This window comes from Anolis sagrei, chromosome 3 (assembly GCF_037176765.1).
Source record: "Anolis sagrei isolate rAnoSag1 chromosome 3, rAnoSag1.mat, whole genome shotgun sequence".
Lineage (NCBI taxonomy): Eukaryota > Metazoa > Chordata > Lepidosauria > Squamata > Dactyloidae > Anolis > Anolis sagrei.
This window is the reverse complement of record NC_090023.1, coordinates 221,166,311-221,183,634: the sequence shown is the minus strand read 5'-3', so window position 1 is coordinate 221,183,634 and position 17,324 is coordinate 221,166,311. Positions and strand designations below refer to the sequence as shown.

The following is a 17,324-nucleotide window of genomic DNA, read 5'->3' as shown; positions in this document are numbered from 1 at the left end:
CATGAAGGATCCAGGTATAGTTTCAGATACTCATGGGTTTAACATTACACTTGAAGGATCAGATGGCTACTGTAAACAAGAATATCTGTGCCCTGTTTCAACCGGTGTGCTTGTTGCAAATCTTTCCCGGGATGTTGGACTTGATTGCAGTGATTCATCATTTACGTTATCTTTCATTTAGGTATGAGGCTGCCTTTATTAAGTTCAAGAACTAAAAGTTGTGCAAAATGGACTATTGTCTAGGAACGTGATCCATACTGTTGTAATTGTCATAATTTATATCTCATTTCCCACTTCCAGAATAAAGACTGAAATGAAAACCAACACCATACAGCTATAACACAAAAAGGTTTAACAATAACATTACAAATAATTCAAAACATACAATTAAAAACAGGAAGTGCTTTAAAAATAATGCAATTAAAATAAGACAACATTAAGTCCCCCAAAGCCTTTGCCCGCTCATGAAAGAACAGCAAGAAGGGGATCATTTGAGCATCCCTACAAGGAAGCTCCATAGTTTAAGGGCCAGCAACTGAGAAGGCCTTAATTTCGTTTCCCAGCAAGACATGACTGTAGAAAGGATAAGTATAAGAGAAGGTCTCACACGCAATATCTTGATTTGGAGGGATGGACCCAATTAAGCCACTGTTACTCCACAGTCTCAGTTGCCTTTAAAATGTGCCAGTTTTTCTCTCCTTCCCTACATTCCTCCATTGTCCTCAGTTTACTTCTCTAGATGCAAATTTAATTCTAATTGGCAAGCCATTGTTCTAAATGTTTCTAAAGTACTTGGAAACTAGAGAGCACTGGTGCTTTGCTTCTACAGTATTGCTAAAGTTCTGGTGACGAACATTTCAGAACTCTAACAAAACTTTCAAAATATCATTATTATTTTGTTATTGGTGATTTTTAAGATAGAACCAATTAGGAACTGCCATTTATAATGAAATTTTTGAAAATTTTGTTAGAGTTCTGAAATTTTCACCACCAGAATATTAGCAACACTGTAGAAGCAAAGCACCAGCGCCCTCTAGTTTTCTAAATACCTTAGAACCATTTAGAATCATGGATTCTAAACCCATGCCTACCATTTCTTGTTTATTCATTCAATCGCTTCCAACTCTTCATGACCTCATGGACCAGCCCACGCCAGAGTTTCCTGTCAGCAGTCACCACCCCCAGCTCCTTCAAAGTCAAGCCAGTCACTTGAAGGATACCATCCATCCATCCATCTTGCTCTTGGTTGGCCCCTCTTCCTTTTCCTTCCATTTTCCCCATCATCATTGTCTTCTTTAAGCTTTCCTGACTTCTTATGATGTGGCCAAAGTACTTCATTTTTGCCTCTAACATCCTTCCTTCCAATGAGCAGTTGGGCTTTATTTCCTGAAGTATGGACTCGTTGGATCTTCTCGTGATCTTTCCTCCAATACCACAGTTCAAAAGCATCTATCTTCCTTCGCTCAGCCTTCCTTATGGTCCAGCTCTCACATACATAGGTTACTACAGGGAATACCATTGCTTTGACTATGGGGATCTTCGTTGCCAGTGTGATGTCTCTACTCTTCACTGTTTTATTGAGCTTGGTCATTGCTCTCCTCCCAAGAAGGAAACATCTTCTGATTTCCTGGCTGCAGTCTGCATCTGCAGTAATCGTTGCACCTAGAAATACAAAGTCTGTCACTGCCTCCACGTTGTGACATTAAGAAGGTTGAGAACCACTGATTTAGAACCATAGATTGCCCAAGATACCTATCTGACCGCATCTCGACCTATGAGCCCACCAGGGCTTTGAGATCATCTGGGGAGGCCCTGCTCTCGATCCCGCCTGCCTCACAGGCACGACTGGCGGGGACGAGAGATAGGGCCTTCTCGGTGGTGGCTCCTCAGCTATGGAACACCCTTCCCATGGACATCAGACTGGCCCCTTCCCTGATGATATTCCGCAGGAAATTAAAGACTTGGCTGTTCAAGAAGGCGATCGAACAAGAAGTGCAATGATTGGTAATTGACTATAGGAATGGAACAACGGAAAATGATACTGGATTGTGGTTTTGACGATGAGACGACGCGGAATGGCTTTAGTAGGAATGATGACGTTTTTTGATGATGATTTTTGTTAATGACGGATTGTGGATTATTTTTATATTGTGTCTTGTATTTTGAACCTTGTTTTTTCTATGTTGTACACCGCTGTGAGTCGCCCCTGGGCTGATAACAGCGGCATATAAGCAAAGTAAATAATAATAATAATAATAATAATAATAATAATAATAATAATAATAATAATAATACAGCCCGGAAAACTTACAGCAGCCCAGTTCAAGAGTTGCCAATCAGCCTTAAGTGCTTAGACAGCCTCGGGGCAGCAATGCAGAGCCAGGCCAGTAGGTGGCGCTGTGTCAATCCTCTCCGCTCCTCCTCCTCCTCCTCCTCTAAGCCCAAATCCCCCCTCAGAGAGAGAGAGCGGGCGAAAGAGAGCGGTCTCCTTGCGGCGTGGCCTGAGCGGCGCTAGGGGGCGCTGCGTGCCCTGCTCCTCGCGGCGCAGCATGGCGGCGGCGGCAGTGGTGGTGGGCGCCTCGCAGCCTCAGGCCGGGGTTGCCCCCCTGGCCCCCACCGCGGCCCCCGAAGAGTCTTCCGACAGCGAGCCCGAGCAAGAGCCCGGCTCCCCGCAGAAGCTCATCCGCAAGGTCTCCACCTCGGGCCAGATCCGGCAGAAGGTGAGGCGGGGAGGGGGATGGGAGGCCGCGGAGAGGCCGGGCCTGGAGGAGTCAGTCAGGGCGGCCCCTTCCCTTCCTTCATCCTCGAGGCCTCCTCAGTGGGCCTGGCGAGGCGGAGAGAGGGAAGGGCTCCTCGGGAGGGCCTAGTCCAGGCATGGGCAAACTTGGGCCCTCCAGGCGTTTTGGACTTCAACTCCCACAATTCCTAACAGCCGCCTAGTCCAGGCATGGGCAAACTTGGGCCCTCCAGGCGTTTTGGACTTCAACTCCCACAATTCCTAACAGCCGCCTAGTCCAGGCATGGGCAAACTTGGGCCCTCCAGGCGTTTTGGACTTCAACTCCCACCATTCCTAACAGCCGGTAGGCTGTTAGGAATGGTGGGAGTTGAAGTCCAAAACGCCTGGAGGGCCCAAGTTTGCCCATGCCAGGGCTAAAGGCATCCTAAAACCACTACTCCATAGCACTGAGCCATGGCAGCTCAAGTGGTGTCAAACTGCATTAATTCTACAGTGGAAACTGACCACAGGACTTGGAAAGGGCAGCTATGAAGGAACTAGACAGAATCCCAAAGGGTGAAGGTATATAATTGGATACTACAGTTAGCATGATCCATGCTGTCACATTTCCAATGTCTATGTGTGATAAGATCTTGAAGTGTAAAGATGTATCATTGGATACTACACTTAGGATTGTCACTGCCATCACATTTCCATTATCTGTAGGACAAGATCCTGAAGTGTAAATATATATTATTGGATGGTAGGATTATCCATGGCATTGTATTTCCAATATCTATGTATGACAGCATCCTTAAGTGTAAAGATATATCATTGGATACTACAGTTAGGATTATCAGTGCCATCACATTTCCAATCTCTATATATGATAAGATCCCTAAGTGTAATATATATATATATCCATTGTATTTCCACAAAGTGTAAAGATATATCATTGGATGGTAGGTTTATCTATGCCGTTGTATTTCCAATGTCTATGTATGACAAGATCCTGAAGTGTAAAGATACATCATTGGATGGTAGGATTATCTATGCAATTGTATTTCCAATGTCTATGTATGACGAGATCCCAAAATGTAAAAATATATCATTAGATACTACTGTTAGGATTATCCATGCCATCACATTTCCAATGTCTATATATGACAAGATCCCAAAGTGTAAGGATATTTATTTATTTATTTATTTCTGATATTTCTGTCCTGTTCCTTCTCAACCCCCGAAGGGGGACTCAAGACGGCTTACATTTGGCAGAAACTTGATGCCACTATATATAACACAGCAATATAATAACAATTAAAACAATAAGTAAAACATTCATTAAAACAGTAAAAAACAGTATTAATAGCCGTAACATAATTCCAGTCAATTCCATATCCAATTCCATGTGCAAAGTGCATGGATGGTAGGATTATCCATGCCATCGTATTTCTAATGATGTCTGTGTATGGCAAGAACCTGAAGTATAAAGATATGTCATTGGATTCTACAGTTAGAATTATCGATACAATCGCATTTCCAATTACTATATATGACAAGATCCCAAAGTGTAAAGGTATATCATTGGATGGTAGGATTATACATGCCATTGTATTTCCCATGCCAATGTATGACAAGATTCTGAAGAGTAAAGATATATCCTTGGATGGTAGGATTATCCATGCTGCCGCATTTCCAGTATCTATGTATGTCAAGATCTCAAAGTGTAAATATATATATCATTGGATACTAATAGTGTTATCCGTGCTGTCTTTTTCCAATGTCTATGTATGGTAGTGAAAACTGAACAGTGAAAAAAAGTTGATTGGAAGAAAATGAATTCATTTGAAATGTGATGCTAGAGGAGAGTTTATTGGTTACAGTGGACTGCTACAAAAGCCATTAAATGTGTCCCAGAATGAATCAAAGCTCTCCCTAGAAGCCAAGATGATGAAGCAGAGGCTAACATACTTTGGGCATATCATCACTCACTAGAAAAGATACACTTGGTAAGAATGGAGTGAGTAGGAAAAGAGGAGGACCACATTCCAGATAGATGGAGTCAGCCAAGGAGCCTGAAATTCCTGAGCAGGCCTGGTGATGATGGAGGTGACTTGGGGTGCATTGACACTGTAGAATGAATGCAGTTTGACACCACTTGAGTTGCCATGGCTCAAGTGGTGTCACCATCTCTCTTTAGCATAGGTAGTTCTGGGCAGCCTCTGCAGCCTCCTCTTGCTTAGTGTACGGACAGTGCAGAAATTTGGCTCATATGTCTATTTCCTGTTGCTGGGTCCAATGTCAGAGGAATAGAAATAGCTGTTACTGCAGGGAGTCTCGAGTTCCAGAACTGACTTGTTCTGGAACTCAATACAGTGGGCTGTTGGTAAATGCTGTGAGTTGATTCAAGGAATCTCACTGATACCAAAATCTGTGGATGCTCGAATGCCATGATATACAGTTGTGTAGTACAGTGGTGTTCCTTATATAAAACGGCAAAATCAAGCTTTGCTTTCTGGATTAATTTTTTTCAAGATATGGATGATAGAATCCAGGGATGCAGAATCCATGGAGACAGAAGACTGACTGTACTCTTTCTGAGCAACATAATGATGTAAGGGATGCAGTGTCACCACTATGTTCCTCATAACTAAGCTAATGGAAGCAGCTTCTTATCCCCCCCCCCCCCGCTTTTTTTTCTGGCTAGTGACTAGGGTAGTACACAGGGCCTGTCCTATATATCATATTCTTCAGAGAATGGGCAGATAAAATACATCCAAGCAGATTAATAGGCTATTTGGTCCTCCCGAGAGTCTATGTCATGATAATGATATCTCAGCTGTCAAATTTGGCCCAGACATTTTATTGCCTTGGGTAAAGCAACAAATAATACCCATTTTAGCCTACTTTTTGCACATTGTGCTCAAGGCTTTCCAAGTTTGGCATACAAAATCAAATCACTAGAGCTCCTCCCAAAACACGATAAAAAAGAAATAGTAACCAGTTTGCTTCTTTCTCGAGCTAAGAGAGAGAGCTGCTTCATTTTGCCTAATGCAAGTGCTGGCCCTGCTAACTGCCCAGAAAGACTGGTAAACAATGAGAGTCAGCAAAGGTTGTCTCTTTTACTTCCAGTCCCTTATGCTGTCTGGCTGGTTTGGAAAGAAGCTGGCACATGACTGAGAAAATACACCTTTAACAGCTGCACTGCCCAGATAGGAAGCAGACAAGCAAGCAGAGTTAATTATTGTCTCTTTTTGCTTGCCTCCTTCTGGATATATAGTTAGAAAGGTAAGAGGAAGTTGGATAGTAACTAAAATGACATGACAGCATTGGTTCCAAGTTCTTTAGGCAGCATGGTAGTTGAAATTATGCTCAGCAGGAATGACTTGCTGTCTTTTTTCACTGTTCCAACTGATTTGCATCACTGATTCCTTGTCCATTTTGTTCCAATACATTGCAGCAATACTGGAAATTTTGGGTGAATACAAAATAGGCATCATGACAAGCAGCAGGCAAACATTTCTCCCTAAACACCAACTTGAGAGCCAGTGTGTTATAGTGGGTTTAGCATTAGATTATAACCCTAGAAATCAGGGTTCAAATCCTTGTTAAGCTATAGGAACCCACTGGGTGGCCCTGGGTGAGTTATAGTCTCACAGCATTAGAGGAAGGCAAAGAAAACCTCCTGTGAACAAATATTGTCAAGAAAGTTTTGTGATAGACTCACCATAGAGCTTTAATAAGTTAGAAATGACTGGAAGAGACGAAACAGCAATATACCAGCCCAGGAGGATGGGATTGACCAAGTGAGCCTCAGAGAGAATGATTGGAGAGGTTATCTCTTTTGCCTAATCAGGGAAAACAGATCTTGCTCATCCCTGCTTTCTGAGGCATGCAGTGGAAAGGAGCAGAAGATGCTAATCTCCTTGTATGTAGTGGTCCAGATCTGATCCCCACTCAACCCTAAAGAAAGAAGTCAGTTGGCATGACCAGAGGTTGTAGTTGCTATTTATTTACTTTAGCGTGTGAGCGAGTGAATAGCATTTATGCTTTCTTTTTCTGAGTTCAAACAAGGAAGAAAGGTGTTGCTGCCAAGAAAGACCTCAACTGCTTAAAGGAGATCTGAAATTTCTTTGGCATTTCATGTTTGCACTAGTTAGTAATTATTCCTATTCTCCCTCAGCAACACAGCTGCTCACAGGTTGTTTGCCAGTGAGCTTGACTTGACTTACATTACTAAGCTCTGTTTTTAAGAGATTTAACCTCCCCCCAACCTTTGCTATCATGAATTCTACTGGGTTTACATTTGTACAAAGAATAATAATGATTTGCAATGAACAGGGGCAAGAGAGAGAAAAGTTGTATTCCACAGTTTAAACTCAGTGCCTGAAATCTTGTTATGTTTCTTGAACTCTTAAATAAGATAGGTGTTATTCTGTGATTATTTCGAATGACCTATTATATGGCTTGGGAAATATCCTGATTGCTGCATCTCTCTGCCTGGAAACTGAATTTTTCAATATCTGTATGTTGCAACATCATTGACAGTACTAAACTATAGGAAAAGGAAGTCATTTTATCAGAACCACCCCCGGCAAGCAGAGAACACATTTATGCTGCAAGGTTGTGAACCGGAGGGTGTCCTCCCTCCTTTTCTCCTCTGCCTCTCAGACCCCTGCACTGTATCTTGAGAGTATTGTTAGATTAATAGTAATGCATATACATCGATTTCCAGAAAACAATATCTTGTAAACCTTAATCTTTAATTCATTTAGAAATACATTAGAGTCTCACTTATCCGACATAAACAGGCTGGTAGAATGTCAGATAAACAAAATTGTTGAATAATATGGAGGGATATTAAATGCATGCACCTCTTTTTTTTTTAGGGACTTAAAAAAAGGGCCACCTTCCCAACCCCAATTTATCCTCCCTCTTCTCCCCTTTTCCCTTCCTTCCTGGCCTGCCTGATTGACTCACCGGTCGGTGGGGGCTTCACGCCATCCCCGGAGGGTGTCCTCCCTCCTTTTCTCCTCTGCCTCCCTTCCCAGCCTCACCAGCCTGGGTTCTCTTTGCAAGGGGAATGGGGAGGCCTGCCAAGGAGGGAAGCTGATCCCTCACTCTCCTTCCTTGGGTTGCAGCAACAATGGCAGAGATGGTCGCCAAAGCGCCCCCTGGGACAGGAGCCCCTTCCCTTGGATCCTTGGGAAGCCTTCGGCCGAGATCTTGGTGACCTGATCCCCTTTCTGGATCCCTCCTGCTTCTTTCTTCCATCCGGGAGCCGTGCACCATCCTTTTACCTAAAGGTGCACCAAGGAAGAGTGGTGTGGGGCTTTCTCTTCCACTCTTTGGTGAGGGGTTTGCAAGTTTTTGGGAGGGGTTAACAATTGGGGAGGGGGGGGAGAAGAAAAGGAGGGACCTCCCTCCCAGGAGCACCTGCTTAATTCCCTTTCCCTTGAGCCGTGTCATCGTCCTGGTGGGTGTGGCTAAGGGCTGCGCATTGTGGGCAACATGAAGCAAAGAGGACAGGAGAGACCTTTAAGTACATATTGATGGAGTATCAAGGGGTTAACCTGGCATGATGTGAGTTGTAGTTCACTCACAAACTTATGCATTTTGTACAATTAAAAATGACTTTTCAAATAAGGCCTTCCATATCCTTCCATCAGATAAGACAAAATGTTGGATAAGCAAAGGTCGGGTGAGCAAGACTACTGTACTAAATTTCAAGGAGTATCCTTTGTGCATATTTTTACATATTTGAAGAAGATTTGGAAAACTGGGTAGGTAGAATTAAATTTTCACGCAACACGGGCTTTCTTTCTATGGCCCAATATACACTGCTATATCTTGCAGTTCCATAATGTAGTTTAACTACATTATATGCATCTACACTGCCATATAATACAGTTCAATACAATTAAACTACATCATGAAACTACAGTGTAGATGGGGCCTTTGTCATATGAAGTATGAAGGGAAAACTTTAACCTTCAAATTGAAAAGTCAGTTTCAATCTATAAAGGTCAAACCTACAGGAAGCAGTATGGATTGATAAACCGAATAGCTTGGCAAAGAAAAACCTCTTAAAGTGGACCTTGGTTTTTGCTGGAGTTGGTCCTAGCACACACCCCTCCATTGATACAAAGATCCATTACTGCTCAAGGCCTGTAATATGCAATTTCATAGTAAAATAGCAATCCATATATAAAATGGTAAATGATTTTTGAAATCCCCCCCCCCCCCAAATATTTTCAGTCCATGGTAAGTTGAATCCGTGGATAATGAACTATAGATAGCCAAGTCCACTTTGAAACTGTAGTACTGGTGCTCAGAAATATTTTCTTATTAGGTGCTGATTTAGGTTTATAAATTATAAAATGGTCGGTGATTACTTCTCAACATCATTTGTGTTTTGAAGAGGATGACTGACAGATTTACAAGTAGAGAAAGTCCTTGAACTTCATTGAAATTCTGGTTCCTTGAATTTTTTTTTTATAGTATTTATATAGTAGACTTCAAAGTACGCCTTTGCAGTGACTCTTAGAGGCAAGGAAGAATGAAACAGCCTCTTGTAATTTGCGGGTTTAAACATTGCTGAGACAGAAAAAAAGAAATGTCTTTCTTAACACTCAGTTGTTCTCACTACAGTAATTTTAGATACTGTATCGATGGGTACCTTATATTTTGTTGTAGTTCAAATAAGGTTGAATTCTGGTGTGAATTCCCACTTAATCATTTGCAGTGCTTTGCATCATTTCCTACGTCAATGTGACTGTAAAAAGCCTAAACACTCTGCTTGTTCTATGCGAATATAAACATTTTAAGTACAAGGATTATAAACAGAAATTGTGTATAGCCATTAAGCTTCCATTGCTTTAATCTTTAATCTTTAGCTAAGCAGCATCAGATTCTCAAGGCAACTCACAATGTTTCAGAATTATCAATTGATTTATTTTGTGGCTTGCTATCTTCATTTCTTAAACCATTTGTATATCTGTATTCCTTCTAATGTGTAGTCATTCCTTCTTTTGTAATCAGAGATGGAAAAAATGGCAAATGAATAAATAACAGATATGTTTTATAACTGTGTCTGAATTTTGGAGGGTTTCTTCAGGCCTACTGGTGTTACTGCCATATTCAGAACCCTATAGATCTGTTGAGGCATAGCTTGTCCAAATTTAGAGATTCCTCACATGCAGTATGCTATGTTTATGCCCAGGTTACTCCCTGTTTGAACTACTGCAACACGCTTTACATGGGAGCTGCCTTTGAAGATAATTTGGAAGCTGCAACTAGTTCAGAGATTGGTGGCCAGATTACTAATTGGAATGCCGTACTGTGAAAGGATGACTCCCATGTTGGAGCAACTCCACTGGCTGCCAATCTGCTTCCGGGCTAAATACGAAGTGCTGGTCATTACCTATAAAGCTCTAAACCAGTGGTTCTCAACCTGTGGGTCCCCAGATGTTTTGGCCTTTAACTCCCAGAAATCCTAACAAGTAAACTGGCTGGGATTTCTGGGAGTTGTAGGCCAAAACACCTGGGGACCCACAGGTTGAGAACCACTACTCTAAACAGTTCAGGCCCAGACTATTTGCAGAACTGCATCTCCGTATGCAAACAGGCGCGAGTGTTGTGATCTGCAGAGGAGGCCCTGCTCTCAGTCCCTCCCCATCTCAGGTACAACTGGTGGGAATGAGAGAGGGGGCCTTCTCTGTGATTGCTTCCTGCCTCTGGAACTCCCTCCTAAAAGAATTAAAAACTTCCCCCTCTCTCCTCGCCTTTAGAAAGTTGCTAAAAACCCATCTATACATTCTGCCATATGGAGAGGAGGAAGACTAACACATCCTGAATTACATCCTCACATAGATATGTTAAATCATGTCTAAAGACTGGAATTGACTTCAGCCTATCGGTGGCTGCTAGTTACCTCATCTCTCTATAGGTTTTTGCGATTAGTTTCTAGATGTTTTACCCAGTGATAATTTTATACTATGTGTTTATGGGTCATTTAAGTTTTTTATCTTTAGCTATTTTGATCTGTTAAGTTTTAAATTATGCTGTTTTATATTGCTTGATATGAACTGTTTTGATGTAATTTGTTCTTATGTTTTCCTTCTTGGCTTTGAATTTTTGCCATATATACTGGAAACCGCTGAGTCCCTGGGGGGGCGGGGGATAGGGCGGTCTACAAATAAAGTGTTGTTATTACTATTTCATCACTTCGCTTTGTTTCAAGAACATAGTTTACCTGAGGATTGTCACAGGATGTGGTGAGAAACAATAGTAACCTGTAGTCTAAAAACTAGCAGTCACTTAGCTGAAAATAGAAATGTGAAACACAAAGTAACCCAGGCAGATTTATTTGAGCTTCTACATATACATTTTTCTTTTGCCCAAATGCATTCTGCACTTATGATTTGAAAGTGGAAACAATGATTGAGTTCAGACACATTGTGAAACTATGTTTAATGGTACCATAATAAAGGACCCAGACACAATACCATGTAGTTTAGTGGTTGGACTGAAACTTGGAAGATCTAGGTTAGAGTTCTTTGTGAAATTGACTGACAAATTCACTGACTTTGAAGAGATGCATGTATGCTGCTCTTGTTGATGAGAAAGAAGCATATAAAAGTGAAGAATACGGAATTACTATTATTGTTTTTATTATTGTTATTATTATTATATCCAAAAGGGTGGTTCCATATGTCCAGGCACTTTGCATAATTTCTGCTTAAAGATACGTTAATTGGCAGAGGTTGTTTCCAATGTATAATGATAAAAATTAACAAATACTCTACTTATCTTTCCACTAATAATCTGTTTTATCAATCTCAATAATTAACAAAAAGTAACGAGCAATCTAAAAACCTTTTTGTCTGAAGACTTTAGAAATGTCATATAAAAAAATTAAGACATATTACCTGCATTCCAAAACTCACAACACTCTATGTTTGAACTTTTAAATTCTTTTAATATGATGGAAAGAAAATGGGGAAGAAATGATAAGAGGCCATTCATGAATTCCCACCCACCTCCCACACAAACCTGATTAAACAAGAGACTCTTTAGCTCTTATCCTCAGTGCCATTGACCAGGAAATAAGAAAATGAGTTGAATATACAAAAAGGAATATTTATATTTAAAATCAAGGTTCTCCTTAAATAGTAGATATTAGATTGTTTTTTCACAATATAAGCTGCTGCTGCTATCACAAAAATAAATAGGCCAGTAAAGTAAAAACACAGAGCACAATAGAAAAGCAAATGAATATGATCTGACAATATTTTGTGTGATCTGCCATTAAAAGTGAGCAAAAAAAACCCTGCAATTCTTTGCAGAAAATGTGGAAGTAACTCAGTTGCTAATTGTGAGCTGCTCAGGTTGCAATCTGATACATGGTACAGGCAGGTAAGTTTAAAAGAGCTATTTGAAACCTAGTTTTGAATAGTCACATACAGGATTGCACTGTTAACCACGATTTTCACTTATTTAGCTTTAATTCATTTCATTTGGATGCTGCCTTGGTCTTGGATTGGGATATCATGTTGACTGCTTGAAATGTACCAAGCTTCATTGAGCCCCAGCAATGAGAAAATAATATGCATGATAGTGTTCCACAAAAGTAGTTTCTCTTTTAAGCACCACAACCACTCACTTTAGGATTATTCTGAATTGTTATCATCCTTGGGCCAGTTTCTGGTATTGTAATACTGTTAGTTGTGTTGCCTTGAATGTTGACTCCTCAGCTGTCCAGCGAGGTGTTTTTTTTACCATGCTCAGATCTTAAAACTGTGTTTTCCTTGTTCTTCTACTAGCAAAATAATATAAAGTATGAAGTTTCAAGCCCTGTCACAAGTCTTGAAATGTGTGAAATCTGAATATTCTATTCCATTTATTTCGATGTAAATTCACAAAAGTAATCAAAAGACTCCAGCTGTAAGTAGTTTAAACAATCAGGCACATCAAATCACTCTCAACAAAAGATCCCCCCAGGCACTTCCAAGCCATTAAATGCTAATCAAGGTGGTCAGTTGAAACATTCACACCTAGCTCAAGCAGACAAAAGTCCTTTGTCCCACCCTGGTCATTCCACAGATATATAAACCCAATTTCCTACTTCCAACAGACCTCACTACCTCTGAGGATGCTTGCCATAGATGCAGGCGAAACGTCAGGAGAAAATGCCTCTAGAACATGGCCATATAGCCCAGAAAACCTACAACAACCCAGTGATTCCGGCCATGAAAGGCTTCGACAATACATAGTTTTTTATCATTTTTTAAAATGTATACTGAATAGGTTATATTCTAGCATGTCAATGTTGCTTTCTCTTTTTGACCTGTAATAGGGAATAGTGGTCCTTCCGATGTCCTTGGGTTACCATTCTCATAATCCTTACCCTTTTATAATAGTACCTAGCTAGGGGATGTTGAAATTTTTATTATTTGTGCCATCTACAGAGCCAGAGGTTTTCCACCCCTGTCTTAGTGAAATTCCAAATGATAGCCTTCACTAGTGACTGAAGTTCAAAATTGGCTTTGTTGAAGAAAATTGTCCATCTGTAGTTGTGTGTGACACACAGAGAGAGAGAGAGAGTGAAAGAGTAAGAAGCAATCCTATTTCGCAAGTCCGTTTCATCTGTTGGTACGACACATTAATAATCTTTCACAATCTGTTGAAATGACTACTGGATTAGTCTTTTGATGAGTCTGCAGTGGTTTTGCTGAAGCTGATTGACTTAAGCATGGTATGTTTTCACAATCAATGATTAATGCAAATTGCAATGCTGGTATGGATCAGAGAAAAGCAAATTGAGAAGCAATTGCAATAGTTGCCTCTGTAACAAGTCTGATGTGTGACAGGACATGGGAGTTCAGTGGACACCAGAGCATTAGTTCTTAATGTTTGGAAGGAGGGGTGATCATGAATCCCTTTGGAAGCCTAATGAAAACTGAGGATTTCATTTTCAGAGATATGCATTTAAACACAGTTTTCAAGGTAAGAGGGATGAAACAGAAAAAGAAAAAAGGTGTCTGAAGAGTTTCCTAAGGGGGATTGCTGTCTGTAATATCAAATATGAAAGAATTGAGACCAGTGATCCAGTCAGGTCAGTGCAGTGTTCTGTGTCTGACATTGGCACTCAGATTTTGTACTTAGACTTATATTAGCCTTGCTATCATGGAGCCCTGTCTTTGATTCAGAAGGCAGAGTAGGCCTGAATTTGGGATTGTCTGATTCAGCAAAGCAAATTTTACCCATGCACCCTTCATTTAAGGGTAATGAAGGGAGGTATCTTGCATGATTTTAAAGGGTAAAAGCAAAATTAAGATTGTAAAATCCTAATTAATTGAAAATGAATGAGTAAACATGAGTGCAGTTTTTTTCGCAATAGGAAATTCCTTAATTATATTAAACATGGATAAGTCTAGAAAATTGAGTTAAAATTGACCAAAAGAAACCTGGGTTGACTTATCCATGGATCAATGAAAGTACTGTACCTTTTTTTTAAGGACCATCTCTGAGTAGAGTGGCAAAAGGTGAAAGCTTAATCTGTTCCAGAAGAAACTGAAAAAGCACCTCTCCCTTTCTCTATCTCTCCTATAGTACTGCTTCTAACCTTTTTGAATGCTTAGAGAAATTGGTAGCAGTCAACAGGGGCATGTGGTCCTCTGAGGGAGTAGTGGCGTTTCTGTGGAATAACCTTCGACTTACTCATTTGTCCTATCAAAATCCCTTATTTTGACCTCAAAACCAGCCCTTAACATACTCGAGGTCGACAGAAATATATATGGTACATGTTTTTTTTATTGTGCACTTCCTTTGCTGGAGGTTGAGTTGGTATTTTACAATAAACCCCCCTCCCTAAAAAAACCCAGATTCTTTTATTTCATCACTTCGCTTTGTTTCAAGAACATAGTTTACCTGAGGATTGTCACAGGATGTGGTGAGAAACAATAGTAACCTGTAGTCTAAAAACTAGTAGTCACTTAGCTGAAAATAGAAATGTGAAACACAAAGTAACCCAGGCAGATTTATTTGAGCTTCTATATATATTTTTTTCTTTTGCCCAAATGCATTCTGCACTTATGATTTGAAAATGGAAACAATGATTGAGTTCAGACACATTGTGAAACTATGTTTAATGGTACCATAATAAAGGACCCAGACACAATACTGTGTAGTGGTAGTGGTTGGACTGAAACTTGGAAGATCTAGGTTAGAGTTCTTTGTGAGTGCTCAGTTTTATAGATGTTTTATAGAAGTAAACCTGTAGCCCTGAATGTACTTTGGCAATAAATGATTTATGTCGCCTGTCGATTTTTGGTGACATCATGAATTTCATAGGGTTTTCTTAGGGGTGGGTTTCCAATTTCTTCTGAAATTAAGCCTACAGCACCTCGTATTTGTTGTAAACGTTTTGAACTTTAGACAAGCCCATCATTTTTTTCCACCAAATCAAGTGACTTAGATTATAGCATTTTATGACTTCCAGTATAGTAAGAAACCCAATCCTTGTTAGAAATTGTTTTGTCTTATAGATCTAATTGTTCTTTGCCATTCCTCTTCTTTCAATCCAGTATAACATTCCTTTCACCAGTCAGAATAAAAACTCCCCTGGTTTTTTGGGGTTTTTTTTTTTGTGGCTAATGGATCACTTTTCTGCCATTCTATCTTCAGTTTGCAACATATGCTACTCTTTTCTTTTAATTCTACCATAGATTTGTGCAAAATCTACCCATCCACAGTGTCATAGTTCTGACCTATGTAGCTTCATCTACACCCAGGGTAATACAGTCCTATCCACATGATAGGCTTTAGGATTCTCAGGCCTACCATGAAACACATTGTGTGTTTCACAAAAATGCTGCTTCTGGGGATTTTGTTGTTCCTGCTGTTTGGAGTCCTTGCTACCCTTTTTGTTATAGGTGTTTGCAAATTTAAGAAATAGCCTTTGCATGTCATATAACTTACATTTTAAAGATCTGCATTTAGATACTAACAAGCTGTAGTTTTTTATTTCGATCTGAAACTAGGGGTGTGTGCTCTACACATATATAACTTTGGATCTGAAACTATGGGTGTGTGCTCTACATCTTGATTGTTTAATTTATAATTTGCCTTTTTCCCATTGTGACCCCTAGGGTGCTAACAACAAGGCTAAAAAGATAGAGCTTGAACTTATGATGTTTTAGTATCCTTCTCTGATGGAGGAAGTATCTACTAATCACCTTGAATCCAGCTTTGGGGGAAAGAGAGATTAATAAAATTATGCAGTAGAATGAAAAAATAATTTTCTTTAACAATTTTATTCTAACAAGAAAAAATTAACCAAATTCTATATTTTTATTATTGTTTTGCTTCATAAACCAGCAATCAAATAGTGGGATATGCATTAAAAACATTAATGGAAAGAACTGAGAAGTCAGTATATAAGTAGCCCCTGGTGGCGCAGTGGGTTAAGCCCTTGTGCCAGCAGGACTGCTGATCAAAAGGTCAGCAGTTTGAACCTACAGAGCAGGGTGAGTTCCCATCTGTCAGCTCCAGATTCCCATACTATCTGAACGTATCTCTCCTTATGAACCATCTAGGACGTTTAGATCTTTTGGGGAGGCCCTGTTCTCACTCTCGCCTTCTTCGCAGATGCATTTGGCGAGGACGAGAGGCAGGGCCTTCTCAGCGGTGGCCCCTCGACTGTGGAATGCCCTGCCTAGAGATATAAGATTGGCCCCCTCCCTCCTGACTTTTCAAAAGAAGGTGAAAACCTGGCTTTTTGAGCAGGACTTCCCAAATACGGCATAGCTAAACGAAAAAACGGAACTACTCGACAATGCAATGGAATAATGATTTGACATGGAGATGCTCATGACAATGTTTTAAGGCTTTGTGCGGTTTTTATAAATTTTTTAATATTTTTATACTATATGTTATTGTTTTTAATATAATTTATTGATTGTTTTTACTGTTTAATTGTTATGGCATCAAATTGTTGCCAATATGTGAACTGCTCCGAGTCACCTCTGGGCTGAGAGGGGCGGTATATAAATATAATAAATAAATAAATAAATGAGAGGAGCCTCCCACAGGATGGTAAAACATCCATACGTCCCCTCGGCAACGTCCTTACATATGTGTTGTGGCTCAGCTGGAGCCTCAGGAAGAGGATGATGGGTTTCAGATTCCTGACCATGTCCCTATTGTTGATACAGACGATGTTGATACTGAAGACAAGGAGTTCCAGTTTTCCATGGGAAGGGATGCTGTCTTAGAAGATGTTTCTGAGCTTAGTAAAACTTCACAGGTGCAGGTGGAGGAGTCGAGCCAGCCTGAAAGCGCTCTGCCTGCTGATTCTCAGGCTGGCACTGATTTCCAGCTCCAAGATAATGAGTTATTCGACCTTGAAGGCTCTGCAGATCTAGGTAGGGAGGATCGTTTGCAATTCAAGGTTCGCTGTAGTACAAGGCTTGCAAAGGAGAGAAGTTAAAGGTCAAAGGAATGCTTTCATGCTGGGAAAGTATATTTAGTGAGCTGATTGAAGACAACCTTTTGTCAGTGCAACTTCAGCGAACACCCTGATAACTTCTTGAAATTGCCGGAGCT

General features: G+C 40.4%; 1 protein-coding gene across 1 annotated transcript in view; it reads left to right on the top strand.

Moving 5' to 3' along the window:
* Positions 1-2,525: 2,525 nt before the first annotated feature.
* Positions 2,526-17,324, top strand: part of DGKD (diacylglycerol kinase delta) — an 80,477-nt gene continuing 65,678 nt past the window's right edge. Inside the window, exon 1 of the mRNA XM_060768123.2 lies at positions 2,526-2,720. Coding sequence (XP_060624106.2) covers positions 2,550-2,720 — 171 coding nt within the window. The 5' untranslated portion in view covers positions 2,526-2,549. The remainder of the gene's footprint in view (positions 2,721-17,324) is intronic.